Source organism: Tachyglossus aculeatus, chromosome 7 (assembly GCF_015852505.1).
Source record: "Tachyglossus aculeatus isolate mTacAcu1 chromosome 7, mTacAcu1.pri, whole genome shotgun sequence".
NCBI lineage: Eukaryota > Metazoa > Chordata > Mammalia > Monotremata > Tachyglossidae > Tachyglossus > Tachyglossus aculeatus.
In genome coordinates, this window is record NC_052072.1 from 5,635,549 (window position 1) to 5,658,468 (window position 22,920).

At 44.7% G+C, this 22,920-nt stretch overlaps 1 protein-coding gene across 1 annotated transcript in view; it reads left to right on the forward strand.

The window, feature by feature from the left end:
• The window catches only part of AOX1 (aldehyde oxidase 1), a 153,648-nt gene that overhangs the window by 39,139 nt on the left and 91,589 nt on the right, over positions 1-22,920 (forward strand). The window contains exons 8-12 of the mRNA XM_038749208.1: positions 4,779-4,859; positions 8,451-8,595; positions 13,637-13,729; positions 17,136-17,287; positions 20,170-20,263. Of these exons, the coding sequence (XP_038605136.1) occupies positions 4,779-4,859; positions 8,451-8,595; positions 13,637-13,729; positions 17,136-17,287; positions 20,170-20,263 (565 nt within the window). The remainder of the gene's footprint in view (positions 1-4,778; positions 4,860-8,450; positions 8,596-13,636; positions 13,730-17,135; positions 17,288-20,169; positions 20,264-22,920) is intronic.

Below are 22,920 nucleotides of genomic sequence, written 5' to 3' on the forward strand. Positions count from 1 at the left end.
CAGCCGGCTCACAGTCTAGAAAGGGGAGACAGACAACAAAACCAAACATATTAACAAAATAAAATGAATAGAATAGATATGTACAAGTAAAATAAATCGTACTCTTAATCCCCATTTTACAGATGAGGGGACTGAGGCCCAGAGAAGCGAAGTGACTCGCCCAAGGTCACACAGCAGACAAGTGGCGGAGCCGGGATTAGATCCCAGGTCCTTCTGCATCCCAGGCCCGGGCTCTTTCCACTAAGCCGTGCTGCTTCTCTGCCAGCCTGCTGTGTGACTTCAGGCAAATCGCTTTACTTCTCTGTGCCTCAGTTACCTCAGCCTGAAAATGGGGATTTAATACCCATTCTCCCTCCTACTTAGATTGTAAGCCCCGTGAGGGACAGGGACTATATCTGACCTGATCACCCTATATTTTCCCCACCAGTTAGAACAGTGCTTGACACATAGTAAGTAATAATAATAATAATAATAATAATAATAATAATGACATTTATTAAGCACTTACTATGTGCCAAGCACTGTTCTAAGCCCTGGGGAGGTTACAAGGTGATCAGGTTGTCCCACGGGGGGCTCACAGTCTTCATCCCCATTTCACAGAGGAGGTAACTGAGGCACAGAGAATAATAATAATGATGGCATTTATTAAGCGCTTACTATGTGCAAAGCACTGTTCTAAGTGCTGGGGAGGTTACAAGGTGATCAGGTTGTCCCACGGGGGGCTCACAGTCTTAATCCCCATTTTCCAGATGAGATAACTGAGGCACAGAGAATAATAATAATTATTATTATAATGGCATTTATTAAGTGCTTACTATGTGCAAAGCACTGTTCTAAGTGCTGGGGAGGTTACAAGGTGATCAGGTTGTCCCACGGGGAGCTCACAGTCTTCATCCCCTTTTTATAGAGGAGGTAACTGAGGCACAGAGGATAATAATAATGATGGCATTTATTAAGTGCTATGTGCAAAGCACTGTTCTAAGAGCTGGGGAAGTTACACGGTGATTAGGTTGTCCCACGGGGGGCTCACAGTCTTCACCCCCATTTTCCAGTTGAGGTAACTGAGGCACAGAGAATAATAATCATAATAATAATTATGGCATTTATTAAGTGCTTACTACGTGCAAAGCACTGTTCTAAGTACTGGGGAGGTTACAAGGTGATCAGGTTGTCCCACGGGGGGCTAACAGTCTTCATCCCCATTTTACAGAGGAGGGAACTGAGGCACAGAGAATAATAATAATAATAATGGCATTTATTAAGCACTTACTATGTGCAAAGCACTGTTCTAAGAGCTGGGGAGGTTACGAGATGATCAGGTTGTCCCACGGGGGGCTCACAGTCTTCATCCCCATTTCACAGATGAGGTCACTGAGGCCCAGAGAAGTGAAGTGACTTGCCCAAAGTCACACAGCTAACAAGTGGCAGAGCTGGGATTTGAACCCATGACCTCTGACTCTAAAGCCCGGGCTCTTTCCACTGATCCACGCTGCTTCTCACAAAGTACTTTAGTAAGCACTTTAGTAAGCATGTAGTAAGCACCGTAAGAAGTAACAGGATTATGAGTATTAGTCGGGGATAGAACTTAATCGGATTATTTGGGTGGGAAAAGAAGTGGATTATAAATTGTCTAATTTATTCACGTTTTCGGTAGCTGAATCCCATTCCAAGAAAAAAGTGCTACTTCAGCTTTTCACGCGTTGGGTTCAAAAGATCAAACCCCAATCCAGCTCCATCGACTGCACCTCGACTACCTAAACCCCAACCCCTAGACTGTGAGCCCATTGTTGGGTAGGGACCGTCTCTATATGTTGCCAACTTGTAATAATAATAATAATAATGTTGGTATTTGTTAAGCGCTTACTATGTGCCAAGCACTGTTCTAAGCACTGGGGGAGATATAAGGTAATTAGGTTGTCCCACGTGGGGCTCACAGTCTCCCCCTCGTCCCCCCCTTCATCCCCCCATCTTACCTCCTTCCCTTCCCCACAGCACCTGTATATATGGATATATGTTTGTACAGATTTGTTACTCTATTTATTTTACTTGTACATATCTATTCTATTTATTTTATTTTGTTAGTATGTTTGGTTTTGTTCTCTGTCTCCACCTTTTAGACTGTGAGCCCGCTGTTGGGTAGGGACCGTCTCTAGATGTTGCCAACTTGGACTTCCCAAGCGCTTAGTACAGTGCTCTGCACACAGTAAGCGCTCAATAAATACGATTGATGATGATGATGATGATGATGATGATGATGATGATGAGCCCACTATTGGGTAGGGACTGTCTCTATATGTTGCCAACTTGGATTTCCCAAGCGCTTAGTACAGTGCTCTGCACACAGTAAGCGCTCAATAAATACAATTGATTGATTGATTGATTCATCCCCATTTTATAGATGAGGGAACTGAGGCCCAGAGAAGTGAAGTGACTTGCCCAAAGTCATTCATTCATTCAATCGTATTTATTGAGCGCTTACTGTGTGCAGAGCACTGTACTAAGCGCTGGGGAAGTACAAGTTGGCAACATATAGAGACAGTCCCTACCCAACAGCGGGCTCACAGTCTAAAAGGGTGGAGCCGGGATTTGAACCCACAACCTCTGACTCCAAAGCCTGTGCTCTTTCCCCTGAGCCACGCTGCTTGTACTTCCCAAGCGCTTAGTCCGGTGCTCTGCACACAGTAAGCGCTCAATAAATACGATTGAATGAATGAATGAACTGGAGTAGTTTTCAGTCAGTCATTCATTCATTCAGTCATATTTATTGAGCGCTTACTGTGTGCAGAGCACTGGACTAAGCGCTTGGAAAGGACAATTCGGCAACAGGTAGAGACAATCCCTACCAAAACAATAGGCTCACAGTCTAGAAGTCTAGAAGTCACCCTCCCTGAACTCAGCAAAGCCTTAGTGAGGGTAAGCTCAGGATATCAGCGTGGCTCAGTGGAAAGAGCCCGGGCTTTGGAGTCAGAGGTCATGGGTTCAAATCCCGGCTCTGCCAATTGTCAGCTGTGTGACTTTGGGCAAGTCAATTAACTTCCCTAAGCCTCAGTTACCTCATCTGTAAAATGGGGATGAAGACTGTGAGCCCTCCTTGGGACAACCTGATCACCTTGTAACCCCCCCCAGCTCTTAGAACAGTGCTTTGCACATAGTAAGTGCTTAATAAATGCCATTATTATTATTATTATTATTATAACCCATGACCTCTGACTCCCAAGCCCGGGCTCTTTCTACTGAGTCACACTGCTTCTCGTTGTGGGCAGGGATATAGTCTACCCACTCTGTTATACTGTCCTCTCCCAAGAGCTTAGTACAGTGTTCAGCCATCAGTTAGCGCTCAATAAATACCACTGATAGATTAAATAAATACGAATAAATAAATACGAATAAATACGGAATAAATACGATTTATTTATACGTAATATACGTAATTTATTTATTGATACGGGGGAATAAATACGATTGATGATGATGATGATGATTGTGTTCCCACCATGATGGGCCCTTCTGCCTTTTTCTGGACCTGTATTCCCGCACCTTGTGCTAATAATTCATTCATTCAATCGTATTTATTGAGCGCTTACTGTGTGCAGAGCACTGTACTAAGCGCTTGGGAAGTACAAGTTGGCAACATATAGAGACGGTTCCTACCCAACAGCGGGCTCACAGTCTAGAAGATAATAATAATGGCATTTGTTAAATGCTTAGAGAAGTAGCATGGCTCAATGGAAAGAGCATGGGCTTTGGAGTCAGAGGCCATGGGTTCAAATCCCGGCTCTGCCAGTTGTCAGCTGTGTGACTTTGTGCAAGTCACTTCACTTCTCTGGGCCTCAGTGACCTCATCTGTTGAATGGGGATTAAGACTGTGAGCCCCCCATGGGACAACCTGATCACCTTGTAACCTCCCCAGCGCTTAGAACAGTGCTTTGCACATAGTAAGCACTTAGTAAATGCCATTATTATCAGCGCTTAGAACAGTGCTTTGCACATAGTAAGCGCTTAATAAATGCCATTATTATACTTTGTACTTCCCGAGCGCTTAGTACAGTGCTCTGTACACAGTAAGCGCTCAATAAATACGATTGATGATGATGATGATATTACTATGTGCCAAGCACTGTTCTAATCGCTGGGATAGTTACAAGGTAATCAGGTTGTCCCACGTGGGGCTCACAGTCTTCATCCCCATTTTCCAGATGAGGTCACTGAGGCCCAGAGAAGTGAAGTGACTTGCCCACAGTCACACAGCAGAGAAGTGGCGGAGCCAGGATTAGAACCCATGACCTCTGACTCCCAAGCTCCTGCCCTTTCCACTGAGCCACGCTGCTTCTTCTAGACTGTGAGCCCACTGTTGGGTAGGGACCATCTCTATTTGTTGCCAACTTGGACTTCCCAAGCGCTTAGTCCAGTGCTCTGCACACAGTAAGTGCTCAATAAATCATCATCATCAATCGTATTTATTGAGCGCTTTCTATGTGCAGAGCACTGTACTAAGCGCTTGGGAAGTACAAATTGGCAACATATAGAGACAGTCCCTACCCAACAGTGGGCTCACAGTCTAAAAGGGGGAGACAGAGAACAAAACCAAACATACTAACAAAATAAAATAAATAGGATAGATATGTACAAGTAAAATAAATAGAGTAATAAATATGTACAAACATATAAATACGATTGATTGATTGATTAATTGATTCTCCACAGTCTCTCCCTGCTTTTCCCCATCTCGCTCACAGTAAAATGGCGACTGAATGGCCTTTCTTTGGTTTCTTTTGGAGGTCTGCACCAAGATGTACGACGAAACGGAGTTCCGCCCGTTCGATCCCTCCCAGGAACCGATATTTCCGCCTCAACTGATCGTGAGACGATTTTCTTCCCGGTTTGGGGATGTGCCAGGGAGAAACCGCAATTATTTTGGGAATCTGGGAGTTTGGATGGCCAGGGCGGCGGGCCTAGCAGGGGCCGGGGGACGAGGAACCGGACTTCGAAACGCTCTCAGGAGGGTTGGCTTCTGCATCTCCGTAAACTACGGCTACTGGTCTTCTCTCTGGGCACTATACTGAGGGTTTGGGAGAATGTATTAAACGTATTACTCTATTTATTTATTTATTTTACTTGTACCTATCTATTCTATTTATTTTATTTTGTTAATACGTTTGGTTTTGTTCTCTGTCTCCCCTTTCTAGACTGTGAGCCCACTGTTCATCATCAATCGTATTTATTGAGCGCTTACTGTGTGCAGAGCACTGTATCATCATCATCATCAATCGCATTTATTGAGCGCTTACTATGTGCAGAGCACTGTACTAAGCTCTTGGGAAGTACAAGTTGGCAACATATAGAGACAGTCCCTACCCAACAGTGGGCTCACAGTCTAAAAGACTGTTGGGTAGGGACTGTCTCTATATATTGCCAACTTGTAATAATAATAATAATGATGGCGTTTGTTAAGCACTTACTATGTGCAGAGCACTGTTCTAAGCGCTGGGGGGATACAAGGTGATCAAGTTGCCCCATGAGGGGCTCACAATCTTAATCCCCATTTTATAGATGAGGTAACTGAGGCTCAGAGAAGTTGTGACTTGCCTAAGGTCACACAGCAGTCATGTGGTGGAGTTGGGATTCGAACCCATGACCTCTGACTCATCATCAATCGTATTTATTGAGTGCTTACTGTGTGCAGAGCACTGGACTAAGCGCTTGGGAAGTCCAAGTTGGCAACATATAGAGACGGTCCCTACCCAACAACTGGCTCACAGTCTAGAAGGGGGAGACAGAGAACAAAACCAAACATACTAACAAAATAAAATAAATAGAATAGATATGTACAAGTAAAATAAATAAATAGAGTAATAAATATGTACAAACATATATACATATATACAGGTGCTGTGGGGAAGGGAAGGAGGTAAGATGAGGGGGATGGAGAGGGGGATGAGGACCTCTGACTCCAAAGCCCGTGCTCTTTCCACTGAGCCACGTTGCTTCTCTACTTCCCAAGCGCTTAGTACAGTGCTCTGCACACAGTAAGTGCTCAATAAATACGACTGATTGATTGATTGATTGGAAGGCATGATCTCTGCCCTCAAGTTGCTTCTAGTCTAATTTCTTTATAGTATTTCATTCATTCATTCAATAGTATTAATTGAGCGCTCACTATGTGCAGAGAGCTATACTAAGCCCATGGGAGAGTACAAAACAACAATAAACAGGCATATTCCTTGACCACAATGAGTTTACAGTCTAAAAGGGGAGACAGACATTAATATAAATAAATAAATTACAGATATGTAGCGTGGCTCAGTGGAAAGAGCCCGGGCTTTGAAGTCAGAGGTCATGGGTTCAAATCCCGGCTCGGCCAACTGTCAGCTATGTGACTTTGGGGAAGTCACTTCATTTCTCTGGGCCTCAGTTCCCTCATCTGTAAAATGGGGATTAAGACTATGAGCCCCACCCCGGGGACAATCTGATCACCTTATAACCTCCCCAGCGCTTAGAACAGTGCTTTGCACATAGTAAGTGTTTAACAAATGCCATCATTATATGTACATAAGTACTGTATGGTAATAATAAGAAGAATGGCATTTATTAAGCGCTTACTATGTGCAAAGCATCATGGGGCTCACAGTCTTAATCCCCATTTTACAGATGAGGGAACTGAGGCCCAGAGAAGTGAGGTGACTTGCCCAAAGTCCCACAGCTGGCAAGTGGCGAAGCCAGGATTTGAACCCATGACCTCTGACTCCAAAGCTCGTGCTCTTTCCACTGAGCCACGCTGCTTCCCCATTAGAGAAGCAGCGTGGCTTGGTGGAAAGAGCTCGGGCCTGGGGGTCAGAAGGACCTGGGTTCTAATCCCGGCTCCACCACCGGTCAGCAGTGTGACTTTGGGCAAGTCACAACTTCTCTGGGCCTCAGTTACCTCATCTGTGAGCCTGTTTTGGGCAGAGATTGTCTCTCTTTGTTGCTGAATTGTACTTTCCCAGCGCTTAGTCCAGTGCTCTGCACACAGTAAGCGCTCAATAAATACGATTGATTGATTGATTGATTGATTGCTCTGCACACAGTAAGCACATAATTGGAGGCCTTACCAGACTGAGCCCCCTCCTTCCTCTCCCCCTCCTTACCTCCTTCCCCTCCCCACAGCACCTGGATATATGTATATATATTTGTATGGATTTATTACTCCATTTATTTTACTTGTACATATTTATTCTATTTATTTTATTTTGTTAATATGTTTTGTTTTGTTGTCTCCCCCTTCTAGACTGTGAGCCCACTGTTGGGTAGGGACTGTCTCTAGATGTTGCCAACTTGTACTTTCCAAGCGCTTAATACGGTGCTCTGCACACAGTAAGCGCTCAATAAATTCGATTGAATGAATGAATTGAATGAACAATCAATACGATTGAGCGAATGAATAAAATAGAACAATAAACGGACACGTTCCCTGCCCACAATAAGTTTGCAGTCTAGAGAGGGAGATTATCCTCTATCAATAAATCAAAGGTATTTATTGAGCGCTTACTCCGTGCGCTTGGGAGAGCGCAATACAACAGAATTAGTGGGCACGTTTGTTGTGGGCAGGGAGTTCATTCATTCATTCAATCGTATTTATTGAGCGTTTACTCTGTGCAGAGCACTGTACTAAGCGCTTGGGAAGTAGAAGTTGGCAACAGAGATGGTCCCTACCCAACAGTGGGCTCACAGTCTAGAAGGGGGAGACAGACGACAAAACAAAACATGTGGAAAGGTGATAGTTGTGAGCCCACTGTTGGGTAGGAACCGTCTCTATATGTTGCCAACTTGTACTTCCCAAGCGCTTAGTACAGTGCTCTGCACACAGTAAGCGCTCAATAAATACGATTGATTGATTGATTGATTGAGCCCACTGTTGGGTAGGGACCGTCCCTATATGTTGCCAACTTGTACTTCCCAAGCGCTTAGTACAGTGCTCTGCACACAGTAAGCGTTCAATAAATACGATTGATTGATTGGTTGATTGAGCCCACTGTTGGGTAGGGACCGTCCCTATATGTTGCCAACTTGTACTTCCCAAGCGCTTAGTACAGTGCTCTGCACACAGTAAGCGCTCAGTAAATACGATTGAATGAATACAAATATGACCTTTCAGTTCCTCCAAAAAAAAATGGAGGTGGACTGATTATCGAGTGGAGTTTAAGGGCCAAAAACGGGATTGCAGTGGGCCGCGATTATTTTTGATGGGGAGGAGTGAAGACAGTAGTCTACCGCCTCTGTTGGACTGTATTCTCCCAAGCGTTAAATACAGTGCTCTGCCCACAGCAAGCGCTCAATAAATACCACCGATTGATGTCAATCAATCAATCAATCGTATTTATTGAGCGCTTACTGTGTGCAGAGCACTGGACTAAGCGCTTGGGAAGTACAAGTTGGCAACATAAGCGCATTTCGTTTGGTTTGCGTCCCCGTAGAGAATGGCAGAAGACGGGGAGAAGAGAACGCTGGTTTTCCACGGGGAGAGGATCACCTGGATTTCTCCGGCGACCCTAAAAGATCTTCTGGAACTGAGAGAGAAGCATCCCGAAGCGCCTCTGGTGATGGGGAACACCACAGTGGGTAGGTAGAGGGGCAGGGGTGCTTCTCACAACACCCTTGGGTCTTGGGAAACAGCTCCCTGGGTGAGTCACCTCCCTACTCTCACTCTCACCTCACTACACTACCTGTATATGTGTTTGTACATATGTATTACCCTATTTATTTACTTATTTAACTGGTACGTATTTATTCTATTTATTTAATCAATCAATCGTATTTATTGAGCGCTTACTGTGTGCAGAGCACTGGACTAAGCGCTTGGGAAGTCCAAGTCGGCAACACATAGAGACGGTCCCTACCCAACAGCGGGCTCACAGTTAATGTTTTGTTTTGTTGTCTGCCTCCCCCTTCTAGACTGTGAGCCCGCTGTTGGGTCGGGACCGTCTCTGGACGTTGCCGACTTGGACTTCCCAAGCTCTTAGGACAGTGCTCTGCATCATCATCAATCGTATTTATTGAGCGCTTACTGTGTGCAGAGCACTGGACTGAGCGCTTGGGAAGTCCAAGTCGGCAACATCTAGAGACGGTCCCTACCCAACAGTGGGCTCACAGTCTAGAAGGGGGAGACAGACAACAAAACAAAATATATTAACAAATAATAATGATGGCATTTATTAAGCGCTTACTGTGTGCAAAGCACTTTTCTAAGCGCTGGGGAGGTTACAAGGTGATCAGGTTGTCCCACGGGGGGCTCACAGTCTCAATCTGCCCACAGAGAGTTTATAGACATCATTTTTTATACGGCTGTCTTTGATACTTCAGGCCAAAGAATTTAAAAAAATTACCACCCCCAACACACAATAATTATTATTATTAACAATAATAATAATAATAATGATGGCATTTATTAAGCGCTTACTGTGTGCAAAGCACTGTTCTAGGCGCTGGGGAGGTTACAAGGTGATCAGGTTGTCCCACGGGGGGGCTCACAGTCTCAATCCTCATTTTACAGGTGAGGCAACTGAGGCACAGAGAAGCCAAGTGACCTGCCCAAAGTCACCCAGCTGACAACTGGCGGAGCCTGGATTTGAACCCGTGACCTCCGACTCCAAAGCCCGGGCTCTTTCCACTGGGCCACGCTGCTTGTGGGTTCTAATCCCGGCTCCGCCACCCGTCCGCTGTGTGAAACTGGGCAAGTCACTCCACCTCTCGGTGCCCCGGTTTCCTCATCTGCAAAATGGGGACCAAGAATTGTGAGCCCCATGTGGGACCATCCGATCACCTTGTATCTACCCCAGTAAGCGCTCAATAAATACGATTGAATGAATGAATGAATGAATACTCTCCTTCTCCAACCCAGCCCACTCTCTTGGCTCCTCTAATGCAAAATGGGGACCAAGAACTGTGAGCCCCATGTGGGACAACCCGATCACCTTGTATCTAATAATAATAATAATAATAATAATAATAATAATGGCATTTGTTAAGCACTTACTATGTGCAGAGCACTGTTCTAAGTGCTTGGGGGGATACAAGGTGATCAGGTTGTCCCACGTGGGGCTCCCAGTCTTAATCCCCATTTTACAGATGAGGGAACTGAGGCTCAGAGAAGTGAAGTGACTTGCCCAAGGTCACACAGCAGACATGTGGCGGAGCGGGATTCGAACCCATGACCTCTGACTCCAAAGCCCGGGCTCTTTTTCCACTGAGCCACGCTGCCTCTCAAAGCACTGTTCTAAGCGCTTGGGAGGATACAGGGTGATCAGGTTGTCCCACGTGAGGCTCATAGTCTTCATCCCCATTTTACAGAGGAGGGAACTGAGGCTCAGAGAAGTTAAGTGACTTGCCCAAGATCACACAGCAGACATGTGGCGGAGTCGGGATTCGAACCCATGACCTCTGACTCCAAAGCCCGGGCTCTTTCCCCTGAGTCCCGCTGCTTATCTAAGTAAGAACAACATGCGCGTAGTAATAATAATAATAATAATGATGGCATTTATTAAGCACTTACTGTGTGCAAAGCACTGTTCTAAGCGCTGGGGAGGTAACAGGGTGATCAGGTTGTCCCACGGGGGGCTCACAGTCTTCATCCCCATTTTCCAGATGAGGGAACTGGGGCACAGAGAAGCCAAGTCACCTGCTCAAAATCACACAGCTGACAACTGGCGGAGCCGGGATTTGAACCCGTGACCTCCGACTCCAAAGCCCGGGCTCTTTCCACTGGGCCACGCTGCTTGTGGGTTCTAATCCCGGCTCCGCCACCCATCCGCTGTGTGAACCTGGGCAAGTCACTCCACCTCCCGGTGCCCCGGTTTCCTCATCTGCAAAATGGGGACCAAGAACTGTGAGCCTCATGTGGGACCGCCCTATCACCTTGTATCTACCCCAGTAAGCGCTCTATAAATACGATTGAATTAATGAATAAATGAATACTCTCCTTCTCCAACCCAGCCCACTCTCTTGGCTCCTCTAATGCCATGATGTCGCCCGTCTCGCCGCCAAACTCCGGCCCACGTCCTGCCTCGGGCCTGGAACGCCCTCCCTCCTCAAATCCGCCAGACAATCACTCTTCCCGCGTGGCTCAGTGGAAAGAGCATAGGCTCCGGAGTCAGAAGCCACAGGTTCAAATCCCACCTCTGCCACTTGTCAGCTGGGTGACCTTGGGCAAGTCACTTCACTTCTCTGGGCCCCAGTTCCCTCATCTGGAAAATGGGGGTGAAGACTGTGAGCTCCCTGTGGGACAACCTGATCACCTTGTATCCTCCCCAGCGCTTAGAACAGTGCTTTGTACATAGTAAGAACTTAATAAATGCCATTATTATTATTATTATTGAGAAGCAGCGTGGCTCAGTGGAAAGAGCCCGGGCTTTGGAGTCAGAGGTCATGGGTTCGAATCCTGATTCCACCACGTGTCTGCTGTGTGACCTTGGGCATGTCACTTAACTTCTCAGAGCCTCAGTTACCTCATCTGTAAAATGGGGATGATGACAGTGAGCTCCACATGGGACAACCAGATCACCTTGTATTCCTCCCAGCGCTTAGAACAGTGCTTTGCACAGAGTAAGCACTTAACAAATGCCATTATTATTATTATTGAAGAGAAATTATATTATTATAGAGAAGCAGCGTGGCTCAGTGGAAAGAGCACGGGCTTTGGAGTCAGAGGTCATGGGTTCGAATCCTGGCTCCACCACATGTCTGCTGTGTGACCTTGGACAAGTCATTTAACTTCTCTGAGCCTCAGTTACCTCATCTGCAAAATGGGGACTGACTGTGAGCCCCACGTGGGACAACCTGAGCATCTTGTAACCCCTCCAGCGCTTAGAACAGTGCTTTGCACATAGTAAGCGCTTAACAAATGCCATCATTATTATTATTATTATTGAAGGCCCATCTCCTCCAAGAGGCCTTCCCAGATTAAGCCCCACTTTTCCTCATCTCCCACTCCCTTCTGCATCGCCCTGCCCAGTTCTCCCAGCCCCACACCACTTATGTCCAGATCTTCTAGCCTGTGAGCCCGCTGTTGGGTAAGGCCCATCTCTAGATGTTGCCAACTTGGACTTCCCAAGCGCTTAGTACAGTGCTCTGCACACAGTAAGCGCTCAATAAATACGATTGAATGAATGAATGAATGTTGGGTAGGGCCCGTCTCTATCTGTTGCCAACTTGGACTTCCCAAGTGCTTAGTACAGTGCTCTGCACACAGTAAGCGCTCAATAAATCTGATTTAATGAATCAATGAATGTTGGGTAGGGCCTGTCTCTATCTGTTGCCAACTTGGACTTCCCAAGCGCTTAGTCCAGTGCTCTACACACAGTAAGCGCTCAATAAATACGACTGAGTGAATGAATGAATGAATCTGTCCTTTATGTATGTCTATTATGCCTTTCTCCCCCTCTAGATTGTAAGCTCACTGTGGGCAGGGAATGTGTCTATTTGTTGTTCTATTGTCCTCTCCCAATCAATCAATCATCAATCAATCGTATTTATTGAGCGCTTACTGTGTGCAGAGCACTGTACTAAGCGCTTAGAACAGGGCTCTGCACCCAGTAAGCACTCAATAAATAATAATAATAATAATGGCATTTATTAAGCGTGGCTCAATGGAAAGAGCCTGGGCTTGGGAGTCAGAGGTCATGGGTTCAAATCCCGGCTCTGCCAATTGTCAGCTGTGTGACTTTGGGCAGGTCACTTCACTTCTCTGGGCCTCAGTTCCCTCATCTGTAAAATGGGGATGAAGGCTGTGAGCCCCACGTGGGACAGCCTGATCACCTTGTACCCTCCCCAGTGCTTAGAACGGCACTTTGCACATAGTAAGCACTTAACAAATGCCATTATTATTATTATTATTATTAAGCACTTACTATGTGCAAAGCACTGTTCTAAGCACTGGAGAGGTTACAAGGTGATCGGTTATGTCTATTCATGCCTCTCTCCCCCTCTAGATTGTAAGCTCACTGTAGGCAGGGAATGTGTCTATTTATTGTTCTATTGTCCTCTCCCAAGCGCTTAGAACAGGGCTCTGCACCCAATAAGCGCTCAATAAATAATAATAATAATAATAATGGCATTTATTAAGTGAGGCTCAATGGAAAGAGCCCGGGCTTGGGAGTCAAAGGTCATGGGTTCAAATTCCGGCTCCGCCAATTGTCAGTTGTGTGACTTTGGGCAAGTCACTTCACTTCTCTGGGCCTCAGTTCCCTCATCTGTAAAATGGGGATGAAGGCTGTGAGCCCCACATGGGACAACCTGATCACCTTGTATCCTCCCCAGTGCTTAGAACAGTGCTTTGCACGTAGTGAGCACTTAACAAATGCCATTATTTTATTATTATTAGTCACTTACTATGTGCAAAGCACTGTTCTAAGCACTGGGGAGGTTACAAGGTGATCGGGTTGTCCCAAGGAGGGCTCACGGTCTTAATCCCCGTTTTACAGAGAGGCTCAGAGACGTGAAATGACTTCCCCAAAGTCACACAGCTGACACTTGGTGGAGCGGGATTTGAACCCATGACCCCTGACTCCCATACTCTTTCCACTGAGCCAGGCTGAATTGAATGAAGGAATGAACGCCAATATTTCCATCTCCCTGAAACTTCCTTCTATCGATTTTTACCCTTCAGGGCCGCAGATGAAATTCCAAGGCGTGTTTCACCCCGTGATCATCTCGCCCACCTGGATTCCACAGCTGCATGTCCTGACGATTTCTGAGCAGGGTGAGTTGTTCATTCATTCATTCAATCGTATTTATTGAGCGCTTACTGTGTGCAGAGCACTGGACTAAGCGCTCGGGAAGTACAATTTGGCAACATCTAGAGACGGCCCCTACCCAACAACGGGCTCGCAGTCTAGAAGGGGGAGACAGAGAACAAAACAAAACATATTAACAGAATAAAATAAATAGAATAGATACGTACAAGTAAAATAAATAGAGTAATAAATATTGCGTTCATCAAAATACTTGCGTTCATCCTAGCTCACCTGCTTCTATCAGTGCTCGGCATATAGTAAGCACTTAACAAATATCACCATTATTATCTAACCGGAATAAACAGGCCAGTCCAGAGCACTTCAACCGCTTGCCCCACCTAACATTTTCTTTCATCCACCACATCCGATTTGTAGCCTTGAACAGAAAAATCAAATAAAATTGCAATTGATAAAGTCTAACTTAACCTATTTCGCCATGTTTGGTGATGGGTCCCGCGTGAATCTTCAAAATATCTGATCTGGCTTGTTCATTTGGTAGAACAATGTGTATTTTTCTATCAATCAATCAATCTATCTATCTATCTACCTATCTATCTATCTATCTATCTAATCTATCTATCTATCTATTGTTCTCTTCCAAATCAGTCAATCAATCAATCGTATTTATTGAGCACTTACTGTGTGCAGAGCACTGGACTAAGTGCTTGGGAAGTACAAGTTGGCAACATATAGTTGGCAACCATCTCTATATGTTGCCAACTTGTACTTCCCAAGCACTGAGTCCAGTGCTCTGCACACAGTAAGGGCTCAATAAATAGGATTGATTGATTGATTGATTGATTGATTGATTGATATAGAGATGGTCCCTACCCAACAGTGGGCTCACAGTCTAGAAGAAGCCCGGGCTCTTTCCACTGAGCCACACTGCTTCTCTAAATGAGTTGAGAAGCTGCTTCTCCTATAACAGGGTTGGTAGACACATTTCCTGCCCACAGGGAGCTGACATTTCTGCTCACCCATGGGGGAACTGGGCACAGTAAGCGCTCAATCACCATCATCATCATCAATCGTATTTATTGAGCGCTTACTATGTGCAGAGCACTGTACTAAGCGCTTGGGAAGTACAAATTGGCAACATACAGAGACGGTCCCTACCCAACAGTGGGCTCACAGTCTAAAAGGGGGAGACAGAGAACAAAACCAAACATACTAACAAAATAAAATAAATAGAATAGATATGTACAAGTAAAATAAATAAATAAATAGAGTAATGAATAAATAAATACTCAATAAATACGATTGATTGATTGATTGATTGAGAATCCCGTATGGGGTCGATTAATCAATTGGTGGTGTTTATTGAGCCCTTCTGAGTGCAGAACGCTGTACTACAGAAGCAGCGTGGCTCGGTGGAAAGAGCCCGGGCTTTGGAGTCAGAGGCCGTGGGTTCAAATCCCCTCTCCGCCGCTTGTCAGCTGGGTGACTTTGGGCAAGTCACTTCACCTCTCTGAGCCTCAGTTACCTCATCTGCAAAATGGGGATGAAGACTGTGAGCCCCCCGTGGGACAACCTGATCATCTTGTGTCTCCCCCAGCGCTTAGAACAGTGCTTTGCACATAGTAAGTGCTTAATAAATGCCATCATTATTATTATTCTCTGTGCCTCAGTTACCTCCTCTGTGAAATGGGGATGAAGACTGTGAACCCCCCGTGGGACAATCTGATCATTAACAAATGCCATTATTATTATTATGTGCAGGAATTGTGTCCGATGTGATGCTCTTTTTTCTCCTCCAGTGCTTGCCCCATAATGGCACTTAGCAAATGCCATAATTATTATGATTAGCATTCTATTTGGGCCAACTTGATAATAATAATAATAATGGTATTTGTTAAGCGCTTATTATGTGTGAAGCACTGTTCAAAGCACTGGAACTCGTGGCAGAAGAGATCCCACTCAAACTGGACTGTTCAATGGTGTGATTTCAGGGGTGATGCTAGGTGCTATTGGGGCCAATTTAATAACAATAATAATAATAATTGTATTTATTAAGCACTTACCATGTGCAAAGCACTGTTCTAAGCACTGGAACTCGTGGCGGAAGAGATCCCACTCAAACTGGACTGTTCAATGGTGTGATTTCAGGGGTGATGCTAGGTGCTATTTGGGCCAATTTAATAACAATAATAATAATAATGGTATTTATTAATAACACCTGTATTTATGTATATACCTGTATATATGTTTGTACATATTTATTTCTCTGTTTATTTATTTATTTATTTATTTATTTTACTTGTACATGTCTATTCTATTTATTTTATTTTGTTAGTATGTTTAGTTTTGTTCTCTGTCTCCCCCTTCTAGACTGTGAGCCCGCTGTTGGGTAGGGACCGTCTCTATATGTTGCCAACTTGTACTTCCCAAGGGCTTAGTACAGTGCTCTGCACACAGTAAGCGCTCAATAAATACGATTGACTGATTGATTGATTTCAGGGGTGATGCTAGGTGCTATTTGGGCCAATTGAATAATAATGGTGTTTATTAAGAGCTTACTACATGTGAAGCACTGTTCTAAGTGCTGGAACCCATAGCGGAAGAGATCCCACTTAAACTGAACTGTTCGATGGTGTGATTTCAGGGGTGATGCGAGGTGCTATTTGGGCCAATTGAATAATAATGGTATTTATTAAGCGCTTACTACATGCAAAGCGCTGTTCTAAGCGCTGGAACTCGTGGCGGAGGAGATCCCACTCAAACTGGACTGTTCGATGGTGTGATTTCAGGGGTGATGCTAGGTGCTATTTGGGCCAATTTAATAACCAGAATAATAATAATGGTGTTTATTAGGCACTTACTACGTGCGAAGCACTGTTCTAAGTGCTGGAACTCATGGCAGAAGAGATTCCACTCAAACTGGACTGTTCGATGGTGTGATTTCAGGGGTGATTCTGGGTCCAATTTGGGCCAATTTAATAACAATAAAAATAATAATGGTGTTTATTAAGTGCTTACTATATGTGAAGCACTGTTCTAAGCACTGGAACTCATGGCGGAATAGATCCCACTCAAACTGGACTGTTCGATGGTGTGATTTCAGGGGTGATGCTAGGTGCTATTTGGGCCAATTTAATAACCAGAATAATAATAATGGTGTTTATTAGGCACTTACTACGTGCGAAGCACTGTTCTAAGCGCTGGAACTCGTGGTGGAAGAGATCCCACTCAAACTGGACTGTTCGATGGTGTGATTTCAGGGGTGATGCTAGGTGCTATTTGGGCCAATTTAATAACCATAATAATAATGGTATTTATTAGGCGCTTACTATGTGTGAAGCACTGTTCTTATCGCTGGAACTCGTGGCGGAAGAGATCCCACTCAAACTGGACTGTTCGCTGGTGTGATTTCAGGGGTGACACTAGGTGCCGGGCACAGCCTTGACCAGATGAAGGAAATCTTGGCGTCGGTGGTCTCGGAGCAGCCAAAGGAGAAGACAAAGACATTCCGGGCCCTCCTGAAGCACTTGAAGACCCTGGCAGGACCACCCCTCAGAAACCTGGCCGTACGTTCCCTACTGGGCCCGGAAATCGGGATACGATCATTAATCATTAATAATCACGGTATTTGTTAGGCGCTTCTTATGTGCCAGGCGCTGTACTGAGCGCTGGGGTGGATACAAGGTAATCGGTTTGGGCACGGCCCCTGTCCCCCGTGGGGCTCACAGACTGAAGCTCGCTCTCTTCCTCCCTTCAAGGCCCTGCTGAGAGCTCACCTCCTCCAGGAGGCCTTCCCAGACTGAGCCCCTTCCTTCCTCTCCCCCTCGTCCCCCTCTCCACGCCCCCATCTTACCTCCTTCCCTTCCCCACAGCACCTGTTTATATGTATATATGGTTGTACATATTTATTACTCTATTTATTTATTTATTTATTTATCTTACTTGTACATTTCTATCCTATTTATTTTATTTTGTTGGTATGTTTGGTTCTGTTCTCTGTCTCCCCCTTTTAGACTGTGAGCCCACTGTTGGGTAGGGACTGTCTCTATGTGTTGCCAATTTGTACTTCCCAAGCGCTTAGTACAGTGCTCTGCACATAGTAAGCGCTCAATAAATACGATTGATTGATTGATTGATTGATTGCAGCCTGGCGTAGTGGATAGAGCACGGACCTGGGCATCAGAAGGTCAAGGGTTTTAATCCTGGCTCTGCCATTTGCCCGCTGGGTGACCCTGGGCAAGTCATTTCACTTCTCTGGGCCTCAGTTCCCTCATCTGTCAAATAATAATAATAATAATAATTGGCATTTGTTAAGCACTTACTGTGTGCAAAGCACTGTTCTAAGCACTGGGGAGGATACAGGGTGGTCAGGTTCTCCCACGTGGGGCTCACAGTCTTCATCCCCATTTTACAGATGAGGGAACTGAGGCCCAGGGAAGTGAAGTGACTTGCCCAAGATCACACAGCAGACATGTGGCGGAGTCGGGATTTGAACCCATGACCCCTGATTCCAAAGCCCGGGCTCTTTCCACTGAGACTTGAGAGCCCTGTTTGGCTCCAACCCCATCTATCCCATCTACACAATCTGGTATCTACCCCAGCCCTTAGTACAGTGACTGGCATATTGTAAGCACTTAACAAATACCATTATAATAATAATTATTATTATTATTATTATTATAAGAAGCAGTGTGGCTCAGTGGAAAGAGCACGGGCTTTGGAGGCAGAGGTCATGTGTTCGAATTCCAACTCTGCCAATTGTCAGCTGTGTGACTTTGGGCACATTATTGGGCAATGCCATTATTATTATTACATATTATTATTATATAACATTATATTATATTATATTATATTATATTATATTATATTATGTTATGTTATGTTATGTTGTTGTGTTATGTTATGTTATATTATGTTATGTTATATTATGTTATGTTATATTATATTATATATTGCATTATATTATTTTGCATTATATTATATTATATTAATGACATTTATTAAGTGCTTACTATGTGCAAAGCACTGTTCTAAGTGCTGCGGAGGTTACAAGGTGATCAGGTTGTCCCACAGGGGGCTCACAGTCTTCATCCCCATTTTACAGATGAGGGAACTGAGGCACAGAGAATAATAATAATAATAATGGCATTTATTAAGCACTTACTATGTGCAAAGCACTGTTCTAAGTGCTGCAGAGGTTACAAGGTGATCAGGTTGTCCCACATGGGGCTCACAGTCTTCATCCCCATTTTACAGATGAGGGAACTGAGGCACAGAGAATAATAATAATGTTGATGATGGCATTTATTAAGCACTTACTATGTGCAAAGCACTGTTCTAAGCACTGGGGAGGTTACCAGGTGATCAGGTTGGGGGGCTCCCAGTCTTCATCCCCATTTTACAGAGGAGGTAACTGAGGCCCAGAGAAGTGAAGTGACTTGCCCAAAGTCCCACAGCTGACAAGTGGCAGAGCCGGGATTTGAACCCATGACCTCTGACTCCAAAGCCCGGGCTCTTTCCACTGAACCACACTGCTTCTCTATTATTATATTATATTTATTTATCATATATTATTTATTATATTATCATCATGTCTGGATGTTGGGTGGGGACCGTCTCTCTATGTTGCCAACTTGTAGTTCCCAAGCGCTTAGTCCAGTGCTCTGCACACGGTAAGTGCTCAATAAATACGATTGAATGAATGAATGGATGGATGGAAGTGGTCCAGACATTGGCCTCTCTCAGTGGGATAGAAGGGAGCCGGGAAGCAGTGCTGTCTAATGGTCAGAGCCCGGGCCTGGGCGTCAAAGGGAACTGGGCCTCAGTTCCCTCATCTGGAAAATGGGGATTGAGACTGTGAGCCCCCCGTGGGACAACCTGGTTACCTTGTATCTACCCCAGCGCTTAGAACAGTGCTTTGCACAGAGTAAGCGCTTAACAAATACCATTATTATTATTATTATTATTATTATTATTATTATTATTATGACCTCTGACTCCAAAGCCCGGGCTCTTTCCACTGAGCCACGCTGCTTCTCCGAGCCGCGCTGCTTCTCCATTCATTCATTCTATTGTATTTATTGAGCCCTATATGTTACCAACTTGTACTTCCCAAGCGCTTAGTCCAGTGCTCTGCACACTGTAAGCGCTCAATAAATACGATTGAATGAATGAATTGAGCGCTTACTGTGTGCAGAGCACTGGACTAAGCGCTTGGGAAGTCCAAGTTGGCAACCTATAGAGACGGTCCCTACCCAACAGCGGGCTCACAGTCTAGAAGGGGGGAGACAGACAACAAAACAAAACATATTAACTAAATAAAATAAATAGAATAAATATGTACAAATAAAATAAATAATTAGAGTAATAAATTCTCCATGTGTTTGTGTGTCTGTGTGTTGTTTTGTTTGCACGCGCCCATCTGGGTACCGACCATTTTTCTTTCCAGACGTTAGGCGGGCACGTCGTAGGCAGGCCCAACTTTTCCGACCTGAATCCCATTCTCGCAGCCGGCGGGGCTCTACTCAATCTCATCTCCCAAGGTAACAACTTTCCTCCCATGGGAAATCGGGCCTGGGGGGAGGGAAATAATAATAATAATAATAATAATAATAATAATAATAATAATAGTACTTGTTAAGCATTTAGAGAAGCAGCGTGGCTCAGTGGAAGGAGCGTGGGCTTTGGAGTCAGAGGTCAATCAATCAATCAATCGTATTTATTGAGCACTTACTGTGTGCAGAGCACTGTATTAAGCGCTTGGGAAGTACACGTTGGCAACATTATAGAGACAGGTCATGGGTTCAAGTCCGAACTCCGCCACTTGTCAGCTGTGTGACTTTGGGCAAGTCACTTCACTTCTCTGTGCCTCAGTTCCCTCATCTGGAAAATGGAGATGAAGATTGTGAGCCCCCCGTGGGGCAACCTGATCACCTTGTAACCTCCCCAGCGCTTAGAACTGTGCTTTGCACATAGTAAGCGCTTAATAAATGCCATTATTATTTTTATTACTAGTCTCTGTGCCTCAGTTCCCTCATCTGGAAAATGGGGATGAAATGTGAGCCCCCAGTGGGACAACCTGATCACCTTGTAACCTCCCCAGCGCTTAGAACAGTGTTTTGCACATAGTAAGTGCTTAATAAATGCCATCATTATTATTACTATTACTACTATGTGCCTGGCGCAGTTCTAAGCTCTGGGGCCGATTCATTCATTCATTCAATCGTATTTATTGAGCGCTTACTGTGTGCAGAGCACTGGACTAAGGCAGATCCAAGTTAAACAGGTTGGACCCAATCCCTGTCCCACATGGGGCTCCCAGCCTTCATCCCCACTTTCCAGATGAGGGAACTGAGGGCCAGAGAAGTGAAGCAACTTGCCCACGGGCACACAGCAGTCCTTCTGTCTCCCAGTGTGTGACCAGCCCTCTGATCTCGCCTGAACTATTAACAATGATAATGATGATAATAATAATAATAATAATGGCATTTATTAAGCGCTTACTATGTTCAAAGCACTGTTCTAAGCGCTGGGGAGGATACAAGTTGATCAGGTTGTCCCATGTGGGGCTCACAATCTTAACCCCCATTTTACAGATGCGGTAACTGAGGCACAGAGAAGTGAAGTGACTTGCCCAAAGTCACACAGCTGACAAGTGGCGGAGCCGGGATTTGAACCCCTGACCTGTGATTCCAAATCCCGTGCTCTTTCCACTGAGCCACGCTGCTTCTCTATTCATTCATTCATTCATTCAATCGTATTTATTGAGCGCTTACTGTGTGCTGAGCACTGTACTAAGCTCTTGGGAAGTACAAGAGAAGCAGCGTGGTTCAGTGGAAAGAGCCCGGTCTTTGGAGTCAGAGGTCATGGGTTCATATCCCAACTCCGCCAACTGTCAGCTGGGTGACTTTGGGCAAGTCACTTCACTTCTCTGCGCCTCAGTTCCCTCATCTGGAAAATGGGGATGAAAACCGTGAGCCCCCCGTGGGACAACCTGATCACCCTGTAACCTCCCCAGCGTTTAGAACAGTGCTTTGCACATAGTAAGTGCTTAATAAATGCCATGATTATTATTATTATTACTATTATTAAAGTGATTCATTCATTCATTCATGCAATCGTATTTATTGAGTGCTTACTGTGTGCAGAGCACTGTACTAAGCGCTTGGGAAGGACAAATTGGCAACGTGTAGAGACGGTCCCTACCCAACAGTGGGCTCACAGTCTGGAAGGGGGAAGGTGATCAGGTTGACCCACAAGGGGCTCACAATCTTAATCCCCATTTTACAGATGAGGGAACTGAGGCACAGAGAAGTGAAGTGACTTGCCCAAAGTCACACAGCTGAAATCAATCAATCAATCAATCGTATTTATTGAGCACTTACTGTGTGCAGAGCACTGTACTAAGCGCTTGGGAAGTCCAAGTCGGCAACATATAGAGACAGTCCCTACCCAACAGCGGGCTCACAGTCTAGAAGCGGGAGACAGAGAACAAAACCGAACATATTAACAAAATAAAATACATAGAAGAGATATGTACAAGTAAAATAAATAAATATGTACAAACATACATACATATTTATTTATTTAAAAATAAATAGAATAGATATGTACAAGTAAAATAAATGAATATGTACGAACATATATACATATTTATTTATTTATTTATTTGTTTTACTTGCACATATCTATTCTATTTATTTTATTAGTATGTTTGGTTTTGTTCTCTGTCTCCCCCTTCTAGACTGTGAGCCCACACTGTTGGGTAGGGACCGTCTCTATATGTTGCCAACTTGCACTTCCCAAGCACTTAGTACAGTGCTCCGCACACAGTAAGCGCTCAATAAATACGATTGATGATGATGATGTTGGGTAGGGCCTGTATATGTTGCCAACTTGCACTTCCCAAGCGCTTAGTACAGTGCTCCGCACACAGTAAGCGCTCAATAAATACGATTGATTGATTGATTGATATATACAGGTATATATGTATACCTGAAAGCGGCGGAGTGGGGATTTGAACCCATGACCTCTGTCTCCCAAGCCCCTGCTCTTTGCACTGAGCCCCGTTGCTTCGCTTAGCAAATGCCCCGGCTATTAACCACAATCATTATTGCTTGGCACCTAGTAAGCATGGAACAAATATTCTGATTGGGATGATTATAGTTATTATTAATCAACTGGGTTGATTTGTTCATTC